We start from the raw sequence: 21,213 nt of genomic DNA, 5'->3' as shown, positions 1-21,213 counted from the left end.
AAATCTTCTCTGTTGAGGACTTCTATCCCTTTCATAATTCTGTAAATGGCCAGTAGATCTCATCTTTCTCGTCTTTGTTTCAAGGTTGGTAGTTCCAGTTTGGCCAATCTTTGTTTGTAAGTCAATTTAGAAAGTGTTGGTGCCATCTTTGTTGTTGCTCTTTGGATTCTTTCTAATTTCTTTATATTCTTTTTTGTACTAGGTGTCCATAATGTTGCAGCATACTCTAATCTTGGTCTTATCAGCGTGACTAATATTTTCTTTACCATTTCCTCATCCAAGTAGTCAAAGGCCACTCATTGATCTTAGTATATTGAAAGTTTCTCCAACTATTTTGTTGATATGCTTGTCTGGTGTTTGAGATGAGGTGCCTGAGAAGTATGATAGGGGTTACTAAGCTAGAGTGAGAAATGAGGTGAGGAGGAGAGTGGGGGATGGAAAGGGAGGTGGGAGATAGATATATATATATTTTTTTCCAATTTAATGATGTGGACTTGCTGTGGATGTCCTGTGCCTTGCTGCCCTGCTTCTGACCCAGGGCAGTGGGCGAGATGCAGGGATGACCTGTCATACAGGAGGAGCCAAGACAAGAGGAAAGGAAGTGGGTGGATGGGAGTGGAGTATGTGGGGATAGAATGGGTGGGAGTGGTTTTTATGCCTCGTTTTTTTTTTTTTTTTGGGGGGGGGCTACCTCCCTTGTAAGGGGGAAAGAGCCACTGGTATAAGAATGTATGCTAAATGTGAAGGACAGGTAGTTGCAGCATGAAGCACTAAGAAAACGACAGTGATGAATGGGGAAAATGGAGAAGAAATAAGGAAAGATGATGTGAAAGCAGTTATCAAAATGATGAGAGCAGGTAAATCACCTGGGTTGGATGGGTGTCATGCAGTGTCTAAAAAAGAGAGATACAGTGATGGTGGACTGGCTGGTAAGGTTGTTTACTGTTTGTCTAAATGAGGGTAGAGTGCCAGAGGACTGGGGGAGTGCCTGTATAGTTCCACTTTACAAGGGATAAGGGGACAAGTGTGAAAGTAGTAGTTTCAGAGGGATCAGTTTGTTGAGTGTAGTTGGGAAGGTTTATGAGAGGGTTTTGATTGAGAGGATTAGGAGAGGAACAGAGGGAGTAATTGGCGAGGAACAGTGTGTGTTTAGGACAGGTAGGAGTTGTGAGAATCACATTTTTGTGGTAAGACAGATATGTGAGAAAACTTTAGGAAAAGGTAGAGATGTTTTTTGTGCCTTAATGGATTTGGAAAAGGCTTATGACAGAGTAGACACAAAAGCACTGTGGGAGGTATTGCAGATATATGGGGTAGGAGGAAAGTTGATAAGAGCAGTCAAGAGTTTTTACGAGAGTAGAAAGCTTGTGTTAGAATTAGAAATGGAGAGAGTGAGTGGTTTGAGGTAAAGGTGAGACTTCATCAGGGATGTGTTATGTTGCCTTAGCTGTTCAATTTATATATGGATGGGGTGGTACAAGAGGTAAATGCAAGGGTAATGGGTCAGGAATTGGAGATGGTTAAAGAAAATGGAGAAAAATGAGATAGACCAATTGTTGTTTGCTGATGACACTGCACTTGTGGCAGGATCAGAGGAGGGATTAATGAAGTTAGTGACAGAATTTGGGAAGGTGTGGGAAAGAAGGAAGTTGAGGATAAATGTGGGTAAAAGTAAGGTGATGAGATGTACAAGGGGAGAATGTGGCAGTAAATTAGAAGTGAATACTAAGGGAGAGAGACTGGAGGAAGTGGATAGCTTTAGATGCTTGGGTGCAAATGTGGTGGGAAGGGGAGGAGTGGAGGTGAAGGTAGAATGTAGAGAGAAGTAAATGCTTTGGGAGATTAAAAAATGTAATGAGAAAGACATTTGGGAATGGATGCTAAGAGATTGCATGAATAAAAGATTGTGCCTAGAGCACTGTATGGGGCAGAGACATGGATCATAAAAGAGGAAGAGAAGAGGAGTAGTCGTCACTCAGGTCAGGTCAACTGGGTAGCTGCTTCAATTAGTGATATGGCGAGTGGTTGTGTTACCATGTTCAGCGCCGATGAGGTACAATCTCTACTTAGTAGAATTGAAGCCTTGGAGGATGCTGTAAAGTGCCTTAAAGAGGAGAATCGAGTTCTCCGCTCAAAGGCCCAAAATACAGAAGACAAAACTAGCTATGAGCTTGGATGGAAAACGGTGAAAAACAAGATGCGGAATAATGGAAAAAAGTCCTCACCAGCCCCGCTCGATTGCAAGAACTCATTTCAAGCACTAGTGAATCTGCAGGAAGAAACAAATGAAATTCAAGAGAAGATGGGAAGGGCAGATGCTGGATCCCTGCCCACAGGTAAGATTTCGGTTGTAGGAGACAGTCAAGTGAGGTACTTAGACAGGGCTTTCTGCAGGTGTGTTTCCCCGGTGCGGGGATAGGAGATATTAGAGATAGGATTGAAGAGTGTTTAGTAGGGGAAGGTAAGGACCCTGTAGTTTACTTGAGTGCTGGGGGCAATGATATTGGTAAGTTAGGGAGTGAGGAATTATTTGCACGGTTCTGGGATGTGCTAGACAAGATTAGAAATAGGGGAGGTGTTCCTGTTGTATGTGGAATCCTTCCTAGGCGTAGAGTTGGAGGCATGTGGCATTCCAGGGCTATTGCAATTAATTGCATGCTGGCAAAACATTGTAAAGCCAATAAATGGGTATTTGTTGACAACTGGGACCGCTTTTACGGTAAGAATCATCTATATACAAGGGACTGGGTGCACTTGTCGCCCAGAGGATTTTGGCTCCTTGCTGAATCCCTTGAGCAAAAAGTATGCATCCTACAGGGTTTTTTCGGGTAGATTACGTGGAATTAGGGGGAGGAAGTACTGGAATATAGTTTATGCAATAGAAACAACTTAGAGAGGGACTGTGAAAAGAATCACCAAAGCGGGTGGAGAGAAGATAAACTTAAAGTTTACCATACAAATAGCAGAAGCATAATTAACAAAATTTATTTGCTGTGAGGTAAAGCATGCGTAGAGTTTTGATATTATGCCTATTACTGAATCCTGGATCAACATGGGTGATAAATATTTCCTTCCAGAAATCGAAATGGAAGGATATATGTTTTTTCACAAAGATAGGGTTGGCAGAGTGGGGGAGGTGTAGCACTTTTCGTTAAAAATACAATAAACTATATTATCAACAATTTGATTAAGGAAGAGGACTGTATGGAATCTATTTGGATAGAGATTGTAGGCAACAATAAGAAAGTTATTACTGGCATCTTGTATAGGCCTCCTAACCTCAGCAGTGAGCAGACTGATCCCCTGATTTATGAAATTCACAGAGCGTCCCAGTATAAAAATGTTGTGATCATGGGAGATTTTAATTATACATAGACTGGGAAACTTTGATAGATCAGGAAAAGAAGAAATTCCTAGAGGTGGTGCAGGTTAATTTCCTAAAACAAGTGATTACCGATCCTATGATGGGAGAAAATACCTTGGACTTACTTTAACTAATAATGGGCACCTAATAAGCAACGTAATAGTGGGAGATAGTCTAGGCTCTAACAATCATCAAGAAATAAGATTTAATATTATTTGGGAAGAATTAAAAAGTACGAATAAAGTCCAAGTACCAGACTTCTGGAGAGCAAACTTTGACAATATAAAAACCTATTTGAAATTGAATATGAAAAGTTATACGGACTTTTCAGACATTTCAGACATTGTTGACGGGGTCAGGTCTAGGTACTTGACCAGAGGTCAGGTCACGGAGGGTAATATGCATACCTTGGGTCAGGTCACTTGGGTCAGGGGCTCAACAGACAGGTCAGCAATTCGGATGAAATGTATAGCAATCTAACTGATCTAATTATCAAAGCACAAAATACATTTATCCCCCTGAAGTCGATATGGAAAAATAGTAATACTCCCAAATGGATGACAGACAGATTGAAACATGAGATCAGAATGAAAAGAGGACTTTACGTAAAAATAAAAAAAATGGGGAATCACACCTTAGATCAAGATATAATGAAATGGCAAAGCTGGCTAAAAAGAATACATGTACAGTGAAACGTAATTATGAAATTAAGGTTGCTAGTCAAGCAAGATCCAACCCAAAGGGTTTCTTTCATCTCTATAGAACAAAAAATAAAGAAAGAATAGGACCAATTAAAAACGATGAAAATGTCATGATAGAATTGGAGGAAAAAATGAGTGAGGAGATTAACAATGATTTTCTATTGGTGTTTACTAATGAGAGGTTAGATAAAGTACCTGACTGCGATCCAATTTTCAGGGGGGGATGAAGAAAATGGTCTATCTAATATCAGCATTAGTAAAGTAGTAGTAGTCAAGCAGATTGAAAGACTTAAAGCTACAAAATCCCCGGGTCCAGACGAAATTTTTCTGAGAATGCTAAGAGTGTAAATTTGAAATCTGCAACCAGTTAACTGAAATATTTAATAAATCAGTAGACACTGGTTTTGTGCCTACTGCTTGAAGGCAAGCAAACATTGTTCCTGTTTTCAAGGAGGGAGATAGATCATCTATATGCAAATACAGGCCAATCAGTTTGACATCGATTATAGGAAAAATGCTTGAATCAGTAATAGTAAATAGACTCAGAGAACACATCGAAAGACATAATTCAATTCTTGATTCACAGCATGGTTTCTTCAAGAGTAAGTCATGTGTGACTAATCTTTTATCCTTTTACACTAAAGTATATAAGGCGTCAGATAACAATGATAATTATGATGTTATTTACCTTGACTTTAGCAAAGCGTTCAACAAGGTGCCACACCAGAGACTACTAAATAAAATCAAAGCCTAGGAGGAAAAGTGTTAGCATGGATTAGAGCTTGGATTAATAACAGAAAACAGCGGGTCACCATAAATGGAGTAAAATCTAGGTGGGGCAATGTTACTAGTGGGGTACCCCAAGGCTTGGTTTTGGGTCCCTTGTTGTTCATTATGTACATAAACAACTTAGACGATGGGATAAATAGTGATGTTAGTAAGTTTGCGGACGACACTAAAATAGGATGCCTAATTAGGTCAGGAGACGACACAAAGATTCTGCAGGATGATCTTAAATTGTTCACATGGTCGGTGAAATGGCAAATGAACTTCAATATCTCTAAGTGTAGCATGTTAAACATAGGGCTACACAACCCCGAAAATAGATACAGCTTAGATAACACGCTTTTAGAGAAAACTGAGTGCGAGAGAGACTTGGGAGTTCTAGTGAGTATGGAACTTAAAACCAGGAAACAGTGCATTAGCACCAGGAATAAAGCTAACAGAGCATTAGGTTTTATTGCTAGGACGGTAATGAACAGAAGTGCAGAGGTAATTATTAAACTCTCTCTAGCGATAGTTAGACCCATCCTTGACTATGCAGTACAGTTTTGGTCTCCGTCCTACAGAATGGACATCAATTCACTAGAATCAGTACAGAGAAGAATGGCCAAAATGATACATGAACTCAGAAATTTGCCTTACGAAGAGAGGCTTAGGCACCTTAACTTACACTCTCTAATAGAGGTGTTCAAGTGGATAAAAGGCTTTAACAAGGGTGATGCAAACAAGGTCATCATATCAAAACAACAGGGCAGGACTCACAGTAATGGTTATAAACTGGACAAATTGAAACTTAAGAAGGAAATAGGCAAGAATTGGTTTACTAATAGGGTGGTCGACAAATGGAATAAACTTAGTAACCATGCAGTAAGCGCTGAAACTATCAGTTGTTTTAAGAAACGATTAGCCAACTTTATGGATGGGGATGATAGGTGGTGATGGATATGGAGCTGCCTAGTGCTGCCCTTATGGTCTCTTGCAGTCTCCTTCATTCTTATGTTCTTATGAATGTCTAATATGAAATGCCTAAGGAATATTGTAGGGGCTACTAGGTTAGATGGAGTGAGAAACGAGGAAGTGAGGAGGAGAGCGGGGTTGGAAAGGAAGTTGGGAGATGGATTTGATGAAAGAGTATTGGGATGGTTTGAACACTTCAAAAGAATGAGTGAAGAAAGTTTAGTAAAAGAGGTATGGAAAACTTTGGTGGGGGGAGTGAACATGAGGGGGCAACCAAGGATGAGATGGATGGATGGGGTAAAAGGGGCATTGGGAAAGAGGGGAATGTCTGTCGAGGATGGAAGGGAGAAGACAGGAGATAAGGGTAAGTGGGGAATGGTTGTATATGGATGATGCTATGATGCATGGAAGGGAGTGGGTGAGGGATGGGGGGGGGGTAAGTATGAATGATATGTTGCAGCCCGAAGGGATTTCTCCCCATCTTATCTTTTTCTGCAAAAGGGAAAGGAGAGGGGGTTGCCAATTAAATGAAGTGGCCTTGTTGTGGATGTGCTGTGTCTTGCTACATTAGTTCTGACCCAGGGCAGTGGACGAGATGCAGGGATGGCCAGTCATCCAGGAGGAGCCAAGATAAAAGGGAGGGAGGGAGGTAAATGGGCATGGAGTATGTGGGGATAGAATGGGTGGGAGTGGATTTTATGCCTTTGTTTTTTGGGTACCTCCCTTGTAAGAGGGAAAAAGTTATTGGTATACGTATGTACAAATTGCTACAGGAAGACCTCAAAAAGGTTTATAAATCAAACAATCAATCCTTTGCCCCTGGCCTCTCTTGCAAAGACCTATGGCCTTCAGATAAATGACAACAGCCTCCGGGATACATTATAAGTCACTCAGGGTATTATGTTGTTGTCTTGGGATTGTTTGTCTTGGGTATTGTAGTATGAAATGTTCTATGTTCTCCATGTGGTGGTTGCTTCTGGGGTAGTTTGAATCTGTGGCTAGGCCTATTCTTTGCTGGTACCATTTTAATGTTTGAAGGTGTCCCAAGTGCATGTATGCCAGTGTGGTTCTTATCAGGTGTGGGAGGGATTTTTCTGTGGGGCTTGTGTCTGGGGGTTATTACAAGTATTTGAGTATTGAGTTTGGCAGTCTCTCTTAAAGGGCTTGTTTAGTAATCTGAGTGTGGATGTTTTGTGTAGTATAGGTGGTAAGTTTGAGTTGTATACTGCTAATGTAGCCTGAGCGGGCTAGTGTCACTACTTGTGACAGAGGTCGAGGTGATGGCAGTTTGAACCCTGCTGTGGGTGAGTTGGACCAAGGGAATGTTTCATTAAATTCCACACTACAAAGTCCTCTGTAAGGGGCACCATCCTAGCCTCCTAATAGGGGAGTTCTATCTTTGAAATAAATTTTGTACGGATGTGGAGACAAAGAGGTAGTAAAGGAGAGATTTAAAGGTAGCAGAAAGGAAGGATAAAATTAAAATTGATCAGTATTCTTTTTTCTACTGAATATAAGTATCCTATCACAAAAGAATGCTACATGACCCTTGGTCCACTAAGTCCCCAAAATATTGATTGCACAAAGCATATACAGTCAATATCCATTCAGAGAAAAAATATAAATATATGGATGTGCCAGAACATAATACCAAGGACAAATCTTTGCATTCTATATGTTAATCTGTCAACTAGTAGGTGTGGTCATGACTTGTTGACATGTCAGGTCAGAATTTATATATTACCTGCTCTAAGCTCCTGAGTGAGTGTGCATATGTTGCCTTGGCGATAACAATTGATCTCTGAAGCTGCTGCACATGTTCTTTCTGCAGCTCCAACTGAGTCTGGACGGCAGCCTTCTGTTCAAAATATATCCTGGACTTATTGATGGCTGATCGCAGACTTCGCTCAAGCTGATGAACTCTCTGCTCAGCAGTGGTGAAGGCAGCTGCTCTTTTCTGATGTTCCCTCTCACTGGCAGCTTTCTGCGCCTCTGCCTCCATTACCTGTAATAGGCAGAGTAGGGTGTGTCAGACAAATTATGCTAGGTAGGGATATTTCCATAATATATTTTACTACATACAAATCAAGACTTATCAGATGATGTTTAAAATCCATAAAAAAAATTAATAATACATGGGCTTGAATTACTTAAAAATAGCAGATTCAACAAAATTACTGGACTTGTTTTATACCATGTTCATCATTTAACTAGATGGATTTCAGTGAGATATGGACAGTCTAAAAATATTTTAGAGGGTTCACTGAAGCAGGATGAACAAGGAAAGAAGAAGACAGCACTATCCCTCATGACCAGTGTGACTTAGAAGTATTCGTACTTATGACCATTTTGTGTCACTCATGTAGCAGGCAGTATGAAATAGTTTGAAATCAGTTTGTTTTGTAGAGTGCCGTAATATGTGACTACTCACACATGCAAGCATCTTCCACACAGTCCTATGTGTACCTTTTGTTAAATTCCACTCAATGTGAACAAAGAGGAAGTGTTACTTCAGTTGAATGATAAGCCAACAAAGGGGTTGGCAGAAGCTTTTCCACTCCTCAATAAAGTTCTCACTACCTCAGAAAAATATGGACTCACATGTGCAAAGGTATACCAATGTGGAGAGAGAAATTGCCCAATGTTATTGTGAAATTTATAATAAATGAAGTTCATATAAAACTAGATGTTTTTTCAAAAATTTCACCTGACCCAACATAATATTGACCTTGACCCAAGCCACAAGTGATCATGAATATTCACCTTTTTTTTCGGTAAAGTTTGATTTCTCAATAATGGTTTTCAGAAGAATGAATCTAGTATGTAAACACATGCTTTATCTTATTTCTTTTGAAACCTATTTCTATGAAATTTGCTCTTAACACTATTCAATTTATACAATAGTATATAACTATTCAATTTATACAATAGTATATACCACTCACTTTCTTTATCTTTCCTCTGTTGTTGTTTACCAGTTACATCAACACTGATCCCCTCCACACCTACAGTATATCTGTGCATCCACATAGATACATATACAAGTAACTCTCCATTTACACAAGTGATATATTCCTATAAACCTAGCATCAATGGGAATCTTGTAAATATACAATAATTTTTCCATAAAGAACAATGGTAATACAGGGATTCAGTTCCAAAACAATAGGAAATTCCACCTTTTTAGCTTCTTCAAGATTAACACAGTTAGTGGGTGGGTGTGTATTTCCAAGACACACAAGGTTCCATTAAGCCGATATGGCAGCGTCGCGAATCCACTTGCTCCTCATGACGCCTACGTGTGCGGCACCGTATGGAAGGGGTTAAACTCAATTAAATGTGAATTATTAGAAAAAAAAAAAAAAAAAAAAAATACATTCGGACCTCGAAACCCCGTACTAATTGGGGGAAGGGTGGTCCGGTCATCGAAAATATCGCCCTAACACCCGTAGATTTTCATAGCGATATACGTATAGGTATATATGGCATAGAAACACATAGGAATAATACTCTAACACTGTAATAATAACAATACTGTAATAATAATACTATAATATTAATAATTCTGTAATAATAACTGTAATACAAGCATGTAAATGTACTGTATATACAGTGTACTGTACTGTATTCTTTATTACGTACACTGTAAATATCGGAAGGTATGCACGCGGGACAGTGGTGGCAGCCAGGGTTGCCGCGTTTTCTACACTGCCGTGTAGAATGGGAGTGTTGCCATACCGGGGCATACATTTTTCTCAGGCGTGTGCAGACTTTCATAGCAAGATATACTTGTCAAACTTTGACAAAATGTTGGTTCTAGTTTTTTTTATTCTTGAATGTATATAAGGCCCCCATGCCCTAACATATTCAGTAAGATATAATTTTGTTTTTTATCGCTAAAGGAAGCTGAAACTTTAGCGTAGAATTTTTTTCTACGCCGTAAAAACGTATCTTTAGGGGTATACAGTAATATTTTATAAGTAACACAATTACCAATAAAAATCATATTTTGATGTACCATTTATTTGATAACTAGATCTATGATTTTAAACATAAGTTTGAGTTTTTGAATGTTTTTAACAGCCCGCTGATATGTACAAAAAAATTCCTCATGTCCTTGTGCAGTTGCCACATGCCACTATTTTACTACGTTTTGGTAAAAAATTCTACGAAACGGCAGCCCTGATGCTAAAAGAAAGCTGAAACTTTAGCGTAGAATTTTTTCTACACCGTAAAAACGTATCTTTTGGGGTATAATATTTCATAACACAATTACAAATAAAAGTCATATTTTGATGTACCATTTATTATTTGATAACTATTTCTATGATTTTTAAACAAAAGTTTGAGTTTTTGAATGTTTTTAACAGCCCGCTATGTAGAAAAAATTTCCTCATGTCCTTGTGCAGTTGCCACATGCCGCTATTTTACTACGTTTTGGTACAAAATTCTATGAAACAGCAGCCCTGGTGGCAGCTTGACTGGGCCGGATTTGAGTACAAGTGTACGGCCATTGCTGCCACCTACCAGACAAATAGGGAACTTTGCTTGAAAAGTCCGCCCTTTGTTCATTTCGACAGGTCATACGAGGGTCTGGGCTTTCGGGGTCCGGGCTTTCGAGGTTCGACTGTATATATATATATATATATATATATATATTATATATATATACATACATATACCAAGGCTTTTTCCCCCTTACAAGGGAGGTAGCCAAAAAGGAAAAGCCATAAAATCATTCCCACCTATTCCATCCCTGAATACACTCCACACCCCTCCACCCTCCCTCTTATCTTAGCACCTCCCGGATGACGGGTCATCCCTGCACCTTGTCCACTGCCCTGGGTCAGAAGCAGTGTCGCAAGACACAGCACATCCACAGCAAGGATGCTTCATTAAATCGGCGAACCCCCCTCTCTGTCCCCCCATGCATAAAAGGAGAAGACGGGGAGAAATCCCTTCGGGCTGCGTCAAATTTTTCTCACACATACTACCTCACCCCCCATCCCCCCACCCATTCCACCTCATGCAATCACAACATCATCCATATACAACCATTCTCCATTCACCCCTGTCTTCTGTCCTTTTCATCCTTCCTCAACAGACATTTCCCTCTTCCCCAAAGCCCCCTTCACCCCATCCATCCATCTCATCCTAGGACGTCCCCTCATGTTCACTCCCTCCACATCTGCCTTCCATACCTCTTTTACTAGTCTTTCTTCCCTCATTCTTTCCATGTGTCCAAACAATTCTAATACTCTTTCATCAACCCTATCTCCCAACTCCCTTTCCACCCCCGTTCTTCTCCTCACCTCCTAATTTCTCACTCTATCTAGCCTAGTAACCCCCATCATACTTCTCAGACACCTCATCTCAAACACATTCAAACTCCTCTCTTCCTCTCTTATGTTCCATGTTTCTGCCCCATACAGTGCTGTTGGCACAATCACTCCTTCATACAGTCTCCTCTTAGCCTCCATTCCCAAATGTCTATTCCTCATTACACTCTTCAATCCACCAAGGCATTTACTCGCTTCTCTCAATCTACATCCTACCTCCACCTTCACTCCGCCTTTTCCTGCCACATTTGCACCCAAGTATCTAAAACTATCCACTTCCTCCAGTCACTCTCCCTTAATGCTCACTTACAGTCTACTGCCACTTTCACCCCTTGTACATCTCATCACCTTACTTTTACCCACATTTATCTTTCGCTTTCTTCTATCACATACTCTCCCAAACTCTGTCACCAGCTTCCTCAATCCCTCCTCCGATCTTACCACAAGCGCAGTGTCGTCAGCAAACAACAGCTGGCTCACCTCCCACTTTTCTCCATTTTCTTTAACCATCTCCAATCCCTGACCCACTACCCTTCCATTTACCTCTCGCACTACCCCATCCATGTATAAGTTGAACAGCCAGGGCGACATAACGCATCCTTGATGAAGTCCCACCTTTACCTCGAACCACTCACTCTCTCCATTTCTAATCCTGACACAAGCTCTACTACTCTCTTAAAAACTCTTGACAGCACCTAGAATTTTTCCTCCTATCCCATATATCTGCATAACCTCCCACAGTGCCTTTTCTGTTTACCCTATCATAAGCCTTTTCCAGATCCATAAAAGCCCAAAAAAACATCCTTCCCCTTTCCTATAGCTTTCTCACATATTTGTCTTACTACAAAGATCTGATCTACACAACCTCTACCCGTCCTATATCCACACTGTTCCTCACCAATTACACCCTCTATTCCTCTCCTAATCCTCTCAATCAAGATCCTCCCACAAGCCTTCCCAACTACACTTAACAAGCTAATCCCTCTGAAACTACTACATTCACACTTGTCCCCTTTTCCCTTGTAAAGTGGAACTATACAGGCACTCCTCCAGTCCTCCGGCACTCTACCCTCTCTCCAGCAAACATTAAATAACCTCACCAGCCAGTCCACCATCACTGTACCTCCTTTTTTTTTTAGACATTCTGCATGGCATCCATCCAGACTAGGTGCCTTACCTGCTTTCATCATCTTAACAACTGCCTTCACTTCATCCTACCTTATTTCTTCTCCATTTTCCTCACTCATCACGGTAATTTTCTTAGTATTTCCCACTGCAACTATCTTTCCCTCCCCATCCTCCTTCACATTTAGCAACTCCTAAAATATTCTGTCCATCTTCCCCTTACTGCCTTCTCTTCCATTATCATCTCTCCATCTACCTTTTCTTCTCTACCTGATTTGCCTCCTCTTCCTCTTTTAATTTCTTTCCAAAACATCTTTTTATTACTTTCAAAATTTTCTGTCATACTCTTACCCCACTTCACATCTGCTCTCCTCTTTGCCTCCTTTACCTTTTGCTTTACTTCTCTTTTCTTTTCTTTGTACCTCTCATATGACTCCCTCATCCTATTTTGTAACCAATCTGTGAAAGCTTGCTTCTTCTCTTCTACAATCTTCTTTGTTTCCTCATCCCACCATTCACTACCCTTCCTTCTATTTCCTCCTGTCCTTCTTATTCCACACACCATCTTTGCATACTTTGTGACTCCCTCCTTGTACTATCCCCATTCCTCCTCCACTCCTAGCTCTTCTCTATCCTTCACTACTTCCCACTCCTCTCTCAGCTTCTTCTTGTACTCCTCCTTTTCCTTTTCATTTAAAAAGTTCACTCTAAGCACCTCCCTACCTTTTGTCCTTTTCCTCTTTCTCCATCTATTCTCCACTCTCAACTTACCTTCCACCAAAAAATGATCTGATATTCCCCCACCCTCTCCCCTTAGAACATTTACATCCTTAACTCTTTCTATTATACTCCTATCTACCACTACATAGTCCATTAACGCTCTATCTACCACCCTTCCATCCACCACCCTCTCCCATGTGTACTTATGCTTGACTTTCTACCGAAACACTGTATTTGCTATCATCAACTCTCTTTCTAGACACATCTCCACCATCAACTCTCCACTACGATGTATCGGGTGGCTAAAGAATACTAGCTCACAAGAGAAAGTGTTTAATATATTTGGTTATACACTGACAACAAATGCGTGCACGTGCCACAAGGCTGACTTCAATACTGGTAACAATTTCTCGCTTGCGCGGGAAAACGTGCATCGCATTTGCAGTATCTCATACAAATATTTTTATACATAATGTGAACAGGATTACAATAATAAAACAATGAACCATAAATTATACTATAACTTTACAAAGAGGGGGAAACACATAATTCCCCAAAAGCAACACACCAATACAATGTACGACATGTTACACTCCATACTACAACCCACGCCAACACAACTATTCTTTCCTGGAACTCCACATTTCCCAACCACTCCATCAATTGGTTCATTTCCTACCCTAGCATTAAGGTCTCCCGGTACTATTACATTGACATTTCTCCCTAATCCCTCTATGCACTCATTTAAATCTATCCCTTTCCTCTACACTCTTCTCACTACCAGGCCCATATGCACTTATAAAAACCCACATCTCCTTTCCCAGTTTTATCTTCATCCACACTATCCTTGAGGAAACCTCCTTCCACTCCACTACACGTTTACCTATCTCTTCACTTACTAGTATAGCCACCCCTTCCCTCCCTCGCCCTCTCTTCACTCCTGATAACTTCCCATTTACACTCCCAAACTTACACTCGCCCTTCCCTCTGAACTTAGTTTCACTCAAAGCCAACACATTTATCTTTCTTCTCATAAACATACTACCTCTCTCTTCCCTTTTACTCTCATCTGTACCACATCCACACACATTAAAAGACCCAAACCTTGCTGGTTGGAAGACTCCTAGGCCCTCTTATGCCTTTACATTTTTTAGGAATGTCCCCTGTGGGGGTACAGGGAGAAGGATGCCTGGTCCCAATCCCTGTTCCTTTTTTCTCGCCTCTTATGATCCAAGTGGAAATACTTGGTGGCAGTATTCTTTTGCCCCCACCATAGGACAGAGTTATGCTCTTTATATACACAGGGTGTTCAGGATAAATTTGACACTTTTTTTGGAAATGAAAGAAAAGTTACATCTTGGCCAAAAATTTATGTATTCTCATAATTCAAAGTGCATCTCTTAGAGGATCTTTTGCCAAATAGAGCTCACTCAAAGAAGCTGCCTTGAGGGCCTCCAGGTGGGACCTGAACCTGCAGCACGTACCCTTCACAGTGTCCTTTGAGAGAAGCCTGAACACCAGTTTGGCCCTGGCAATCAGCTCATCCTTGGTGTTGCAGGCAGTACAATTCTTTTTCAACTGTGCCCCACACATAATAGTCCATGGGGTTGCAATCAGGCAAGTTGGGAGGTCAGATGTTGGGATTGGTGAAGTTGTAAAAGTTCTCAGAAAGCCACTTATAGGTTTTCCTGGAGGTGTGACATGGACCAGAGTCCTGCTGCCACATGTATGGTCTTCCTGCAGCCACCCTCTCCACCCAGTGCCTGACAACAGTGGACAGCAACTCAATATAGCCATCTGAAGTGAGTCTGAGTCCCTCTTCAAAGATATGGAGTGGCATGACATGGCCTTCACTAGAAACACACCCAAGACCATCACAGTTTGAGGGAACTTGGTTTTCATGAAGCGCAGGACTTTGTGTGGACTGTAGACTAGCCACCTGTTGTTCTGTGTGCTGTGCAACTGGTCCTGGCAAAAGTTCTTCTTGTCTGAGAGGAACCAGAGCATCCCTGGCTCAACTGGGTGTTTGACCTTGTTGAGGAGTTTCTTGGCTTTAATAAGGTGGTTCTCTTGGGCCTTGGCGGCGAGTAGTTGGCCCTTGTGCCTCTTGTCTGAGGAGAAGCTAAGATCCTCATTCAGCATTCTTCATAGTCGCCACTCTGACTCTCATCTCTTTTGCCAAGGTCTGCATTGCCTTGCCTAGGTCTTGCCACACCTTTTTTTGGAGCTTCTTGACAAATTCCATTGTGCAGACAGAGTCACAATGCCTTCTAGTCACTACTTCCACATCTCTGTTGCAATTCTCCAGCTCATATCCCATGACCTTCATGGTATTCAAGGAGCATTGAACTGCAGCTAAGATTTTAAAATTCTTTAATCCGGCACAAATCATCATGATGCGGGTCACTCTCTTCCAATATTCCGGTGCTTTCCAGTTGTCCATGCTCACTAGCTCACACATCCATCAATAGTACATAGAACCAGTTATCAGTTGCACTTTACTGCTATTAAATCCTTCAAATGAGTGTAGAAAAAGGAAAGTAAATAACAGAATAGCTAAGCTTTGAAAAATAATGAATCTAGAACAATTCTGGAAGTTACTCTTACCTTGATAGTAGCATGGTTCAGCATTTCCTGCCAGGCAGAGTCAAACTGCCAATTTTCATGTCGAGATGTGACAAAACGCTCTTCTGCTAGAGATATTGTTTCCTTGGCTGCTTGATGAAGGGCTGAAAAAATTTAACCAACATATTCTCAAAAAAGTGCAGATATAAGAATAATACTAGTACACAGCACACATGGAATGATTGCTAAAAACAGTAAATGTTGCTTCTTATTTCATCTATATACTAAAGGTCTTTTTCCCCTCATAAGGAAGGTGTCCAATCCAAAAAGCATGTATCCACAGGGTGCAGGGATGACCCGTCATCTAGGAGGTGCTAAGATGGGAGGGAGGGTGGAGGGGTGTGGAGTGTTTTCGGGGATGAAATGGGTGGGGGTGTTTTTGTGCCTTGTCCTTTTTGGCTGCCCCCCTGGTAAGGGGGAAGAGAGCCTTGGTATATGTATGTATGTATCCACTCCCATCCACCACACTTTCCTCCTATCATCTTAGCTCCTCGTGGATTACATGTCATTCCTGTATCCTGCCCACTATCCTGGGTCAGAAGCAATGTATTAAGAGAATTTTGAGAATTTATCTCTAATTACTACACTTATTTTCCTCCCAGTCAGGAAATCTTTCATCCATTCCAATAACTTTCCTCTGATGCCACCTACTGACTCTACCTTCCTTATTATTTTTTTGTGTGGTACCTATATAGTAAGAGGAAGGGTGCAGTCATGGTATGTCAGCTCTCCATGTGTGAAAAAGTGGAGGAAATATGGTTTAAGTTGACAGTGATCTTGGACCTAATCAGGAGTGTCAACTTTGGCAGCACTCTCAGGTGGAGATCAGGGTATTAATGAGTTTTTAAGATGAGAGCAGTAGGGAGCTGATTCTCTCTGATGCCCATTTTGCTGGACTATCACTTGCAGTTACTCAACATTGGTTTCTTGGTCCCAAGTATATGGTACATAGAAGTGTTAAGAAGTAAATCTATTTTTTACACAAGTGGTAGGATTTGTGTGAGAGTCAGACATATAAGAGTGAATGGTATGAGATGAATGTACAAATGCATTATGGCTAATGTTGCCATGGTTGTTTAATGTGTATATGGATGGGTGGTAAGGAAAGTAGTACAAAGGGAGCAGTCTCTGGCTGTCAGCTCTCCATATATTAAGGTGGATGTATTATAGTTCAAGTTGATGGAGATATTGGGCTCTGTCAAGAAACCAAATATGTGCATTTCCAGACAGTGGTGAGGGGGTTGACAGGTTTTGAAAATAGGTACTAGAAAGATGATTCTCTATGATGTCTACCTTACAGAACCACTAGCATGTATCCATCACTGGTCCCTGTGGAGGTAAAATAGAGTAAAGAAGGGAAGTAAACACCTGTATAGAATGAAAAGTGTTATAAGGAACAAGAGGTATTTTGGGACGAATGACCTGAGGAGAATTTATGAAGGAGTGGCTATGTAGGGCAGACTTGGAATATGAGGGAGAAACTATAGGTTTTTTAGTTGAAGTATATGAGAACCATCTCCTTGTCACCCATCTTAAAAATTTCATTATCCCTCCACCTCCATCTGGTGGTACAGCCCCAAAGGACAGACATTCAGTCTCCAGACTGGGCTCAAGACATCTGTTAACTTCAAATAAATTTCTCTATATTTTCACTTATAGAGTGCTTACAGGTGGTGACTGCTCTCCTCCACTTACAAACTGGTTTTGCTATCCCATACTAATACAACACACACAAAGGTCCACATTTATTTCCTAGGAAGATCTATGTGACCTCAGGACCACTGCCAGCCACTATAAAGCTGCAAGTTTAGTTTCTAGTAATTAAAATTCAATGCAACAATTATTACTATTATATTAAAGTTATTATTACACACTCATACTGGAGTATTGACTGCATGCTATCATGCAGTAGTCATTACATGGCAGCATGCAGCCAATGCTTTAAGATCCATTTTGAGGTGCACCTACAGACTGGTTAAACATGATTTCTCATCTTAGAGTAAAATCTCTAATCATACAGGAATGATACTACTTTAGTACTTCATGCTAACCCCTTGAAACCGTCCTTAACCATTTCTATGAATATACATTTTATCCCCTGTAGTCTATAAACCAAGGGCTTTTTTCCCCTTATAAGGGAGGTAGCCAAAGTCAAATGGCACATACCCACCCCCACCCATTCCACTCCCATCCAACACCCTTTCCTCATTCTCACCTTAGCTCCCTCGTATCCCACCCACTGCCCTGAGTCAGAAGCAATGCAGCAAGACACAGCACATCCACAGCAAAGCTGCTTCATTTAATTAGTGACCCTCCTCTCCACTCCCTTATACAGAAAAATAACAGACGGAGAAATCCTTTAGGGCTGTGTCAAAATATCATTCACATATAACCACTCCCTAAGCCCCAATCCCATACCCACTTCCTTCCTTTGACCACAGTATCATCTATACACATTCTCCACTCACCTCTATCTCCCGCCTTCTCCCTTCCCTGCTTAACAGGCATCCCCCTCTTGCTCAATGTCCCTTTTACCCAATCCATCCATCACATCCTCAGTTGCCCATTTGTGTTCACTCCATCCACCTCTGCCTTCCACACCTCTTTTTACTAATCTTTCTTCACTCATTCTTTCCATGTGTCCAAACCACAATACTCTTTCATCAGCTCTATCTGCCATCTCCTTTTTCCACCCCTGCTCTCCTCCTCACCTAGTTTCTCACCCTATCCAACCTTGTAACACATATACTTCTCAGACATTTAATCTTAAACCCATTTAAACTTTTCCTCTCTGTCTCTCTCTCTCTCTTAAATTCCATATATCTGCCCCACACAGTGCTGTCAGTACAATCACCCTTTCATATAATCTCCTCTTTGTTTCTATTTCCAGATGCCTATTTCTCATTACACTTTTTAATTCCCCCAAGGCATTTACTTGTTTGTCTCAATCTATAATTTACCTCCACCTCCACTCCTCCCTTTCCAGCCACATAAGACCCCAAATATCTAAAGCTATCCACTTCTCCAGCATCTCTCCTTTAAGTCTTACTTCTAAATTGCTGCCACTCTCTCCCTTTGTATACCTCACCACCTTACTTTTACACACATTTATCTTCAACTTTCTCATATTACACACCTTCCCAAACTCCAACATTAATCCCATTAATCTTCCCTCTGACCCTGTCACAAGTGTAGCACTGTCAGCAAACAACAACTGGCTTACTTCCCACTTTTTCAATTTTTTTTTAACCATCTCCAGTCCCCTGCCCATTACTCTCTCCTGCACAACCCCATCCATGTACACATTGAATAGCCATGGTGACAAAACACATCCCTCACACAGTCCCATCTCTACCTCAAACCACTCACTATCTCCATTTCTAATTTTTACACAGGCTCTACTGTATATATACATATACCAAAGGTTCTTTCCCCCTTAAAGGGAGATAGCCAAAAAACAAAGGCATAAAATCCACTTCCCATCCATTCCATCACCACATACTCCACTCCATTCACTCCCCTCCCTCTTATCTTGGCTCCTCCTGGGTGATGGGTCATCCCTGCATCTTACCCACTGCCTTGGGTCAGAAGCAGTGTCACAAGACACAGCACATCCACAGCAAGGGCACTTCATTAAATTGTGGACCCCGCTCTCTGTCCCTTCATGAACAAAAAGAGAAGACGGGGATAAATCCCTTTGGTCTGCAAATTATTTTTCACATTACTCTTGCAAAAACTGACTACCCTTAACAGTTTTCTCCCAATCCCCTGTAGTAGGGAAAAGAATTTTGCCACTGTGATTTCAATGTAAGTTGTAAAAGATGACAAAGTGGAACCATGTAATGGGACTGGGGATCCTGTTCTCTGTTCATCGTATGAGAAGTCAAGTCATAAGATGGTCTGATAGAGCTCCAACTACAATTCACTCTATAAAGGATTTGTGGGAAAACCCAGTTTCGGCTGTGGCATTCCTTGGGGAGACGGAACTGCTCGGACAGACAGTCTAGGGAACGAAAAACAACAACAACAATTCAAGAAATTGGGTCATTAAATGTGCAATTAGTAATGGCAGTAAAAGGGAAGAGATAAGCAGTATGTTTATGAGAGGGAAGATGGATGTGTTAATGTTACATATATCAAGGCTTTTTCCCCCTTACAAGGGAGGTAGCCAAAAAGAAAAAGGCATAAAATCATTCACACCCATTTCATCCCTGAATACACTCCACACCCCTCCACCCTCCCTCTTATCTTAGCACCTCCCGGATGACGGGTCATCCTGCACCTTGTCCACTGCCCTGGGTCAGAAGCAGTGTTGCAAGACACAGCATATCCACAGCAAGGCTGCTTCATTAAATCGGCGACCCCCCCCTCTCTGTCCCCCCATGCACAAACGGAGAAGACGGGGAGAAATCCCTTCGGGCTGGGTCAAATTTCGCTCACACATACTACCTCACCCCCCATCCCCCCACCCATTCCACCTCATGCATCACATCATCCATATACAACCATTCTCCATTCACCCGTCTTCTGTCCTCTCTCGTCATTCCTCAACAGACATTCCCCTCCTCCCCAAAGCCCCCTTCACCCCATCCATCCATCTCATCCTAGGACGTCCCCTCATGTTCACTCCCTCCACATCTGCCTTCCATACATCTTTTACTAGTCTACTTCAGTCATTCTTTCCATGTGTCCAAACCATCCTAATACTCTTTTATGAACCCTATCTACCAACTCCCTTTCCACCCCTGTTCTCCTCCTCACCTCCTAATTTCTCACTCTATTTAGCCTAGTAACCCCCATCATACTTCTCAGACACCTCATCTCAAACACATTCAAACTCCTTCTCTCTTCCTCTCTTATGTTCCATGTTTCTGCCCCATACAGTGCTGTTGGCACAATCACTCCTTCATACAGTCTCCTCTTCGCATCCATTCCCAAATGTCTATTCCTCATTACACTCTTCAATCCACCAAGGCATTTACTCGCTTCTCTCAATCTACATTCTACCTCCACCTTCACTCCACCTTTTCCTGCCACATTTGCACCCAAGTATCTAAAACTATCCACTTCCTCCAGTCGCTCTCCCTTAATGCTCACTTCCAGTCTACTGCAACTTTCACCCCTTGTAAATCTCATCACCTTACTTTTACCCACATTTACCTTTAGCTTTCTTCCATCACATACTCTCCCAAACTCTGTCACCAACTTCCTGAATCCCTCCTCTGATCCTGGTGGGGGAAAAGAATACTACCACCATGTATTTCCACTTGGATCGAAAGAGACGAGAAGAAAGGGACGGGGATTGGGACTGGCATCCTTCTCCTTGTAGCCCCACAGGGAACATTCCTAAATGAAAAAGTAAAGTTGTTAATGTTAAGTGAAAATAAGTTGAAAGGGAGGTGTGAATTTGGGAGTGTGGTGGGGAGTGTGTTGGCAGTGATTAGGGGGTAAGGGAACGAAGGAGTAACTCTGTTGGTATGTGCTGGGATAGGAAAGTGTGTGGTGGAGTGGCTGGAAGTATCTTCAAGGTTAATGTATGTGAAGGTGAAATTGGGATGGGAGATGTGGGTTTTTGTAAGTGCAGGTGAACCTGATAGTG

The 21,213-nt window shown here is 41.5% G+C and overlaps 1 protein-coding gene across 4 annotated transcripts in view; it reads right to left on the bottom strand.

Moving 5' to 3' along the window:
• LOC143022257 (SH3 domain-binding protein 5-like) overlaps positions 1 to 21,213 on the bottom strand; it is a 138,062-nt gene that overhangs the window by 63,945 nt on the left and 52,904 nt on the right. For 3 of the 4 annotated variants that reach the window (XM_076180404.1, XM_076180408.1, XM_076180398.1), the window contains exons 4-5: positions 15,597 to 15,718; positions 7,550 to 7,810 (exon numbers count right to left, since the gene is read on the bottom strand). In XM_076180404.1, coding sequence (XP_076036519.1) covers positions 7,550 to 7,810; positions 15,597 to 15,718 — 383 coding nt within the window. Of the gene's footprint in view, positions 1 to 7,549; positions 7,811 to 15,596; positions 15,719 to 16,907; positions 16,927 to 21,213 lie in introns of those variants that run through there. The other variant, XM_076180411.1, reaches the window with a different exon arrangement.

This window comes from Oratosquilla oratoria, chromosome 3 (genome assembly GCF_046742065.1).
Source record: "Oratosquilla oratoria isolate Oo_2021 chromosome 3, ASM4674206v1, whole genome shotgun sequence".
Classification (NCBI taxonomy): Eukaryota; Metazoa; Arthropoda; class Malacostraca; order Stomatopoda; family Squillidae; genus Oratosquilla; species Oratosquilla oratoria.
Note: the sequence above shows the minus strand (reverse complement) of the source record. Positions and strands in the feature narration are given on the sequence as shown.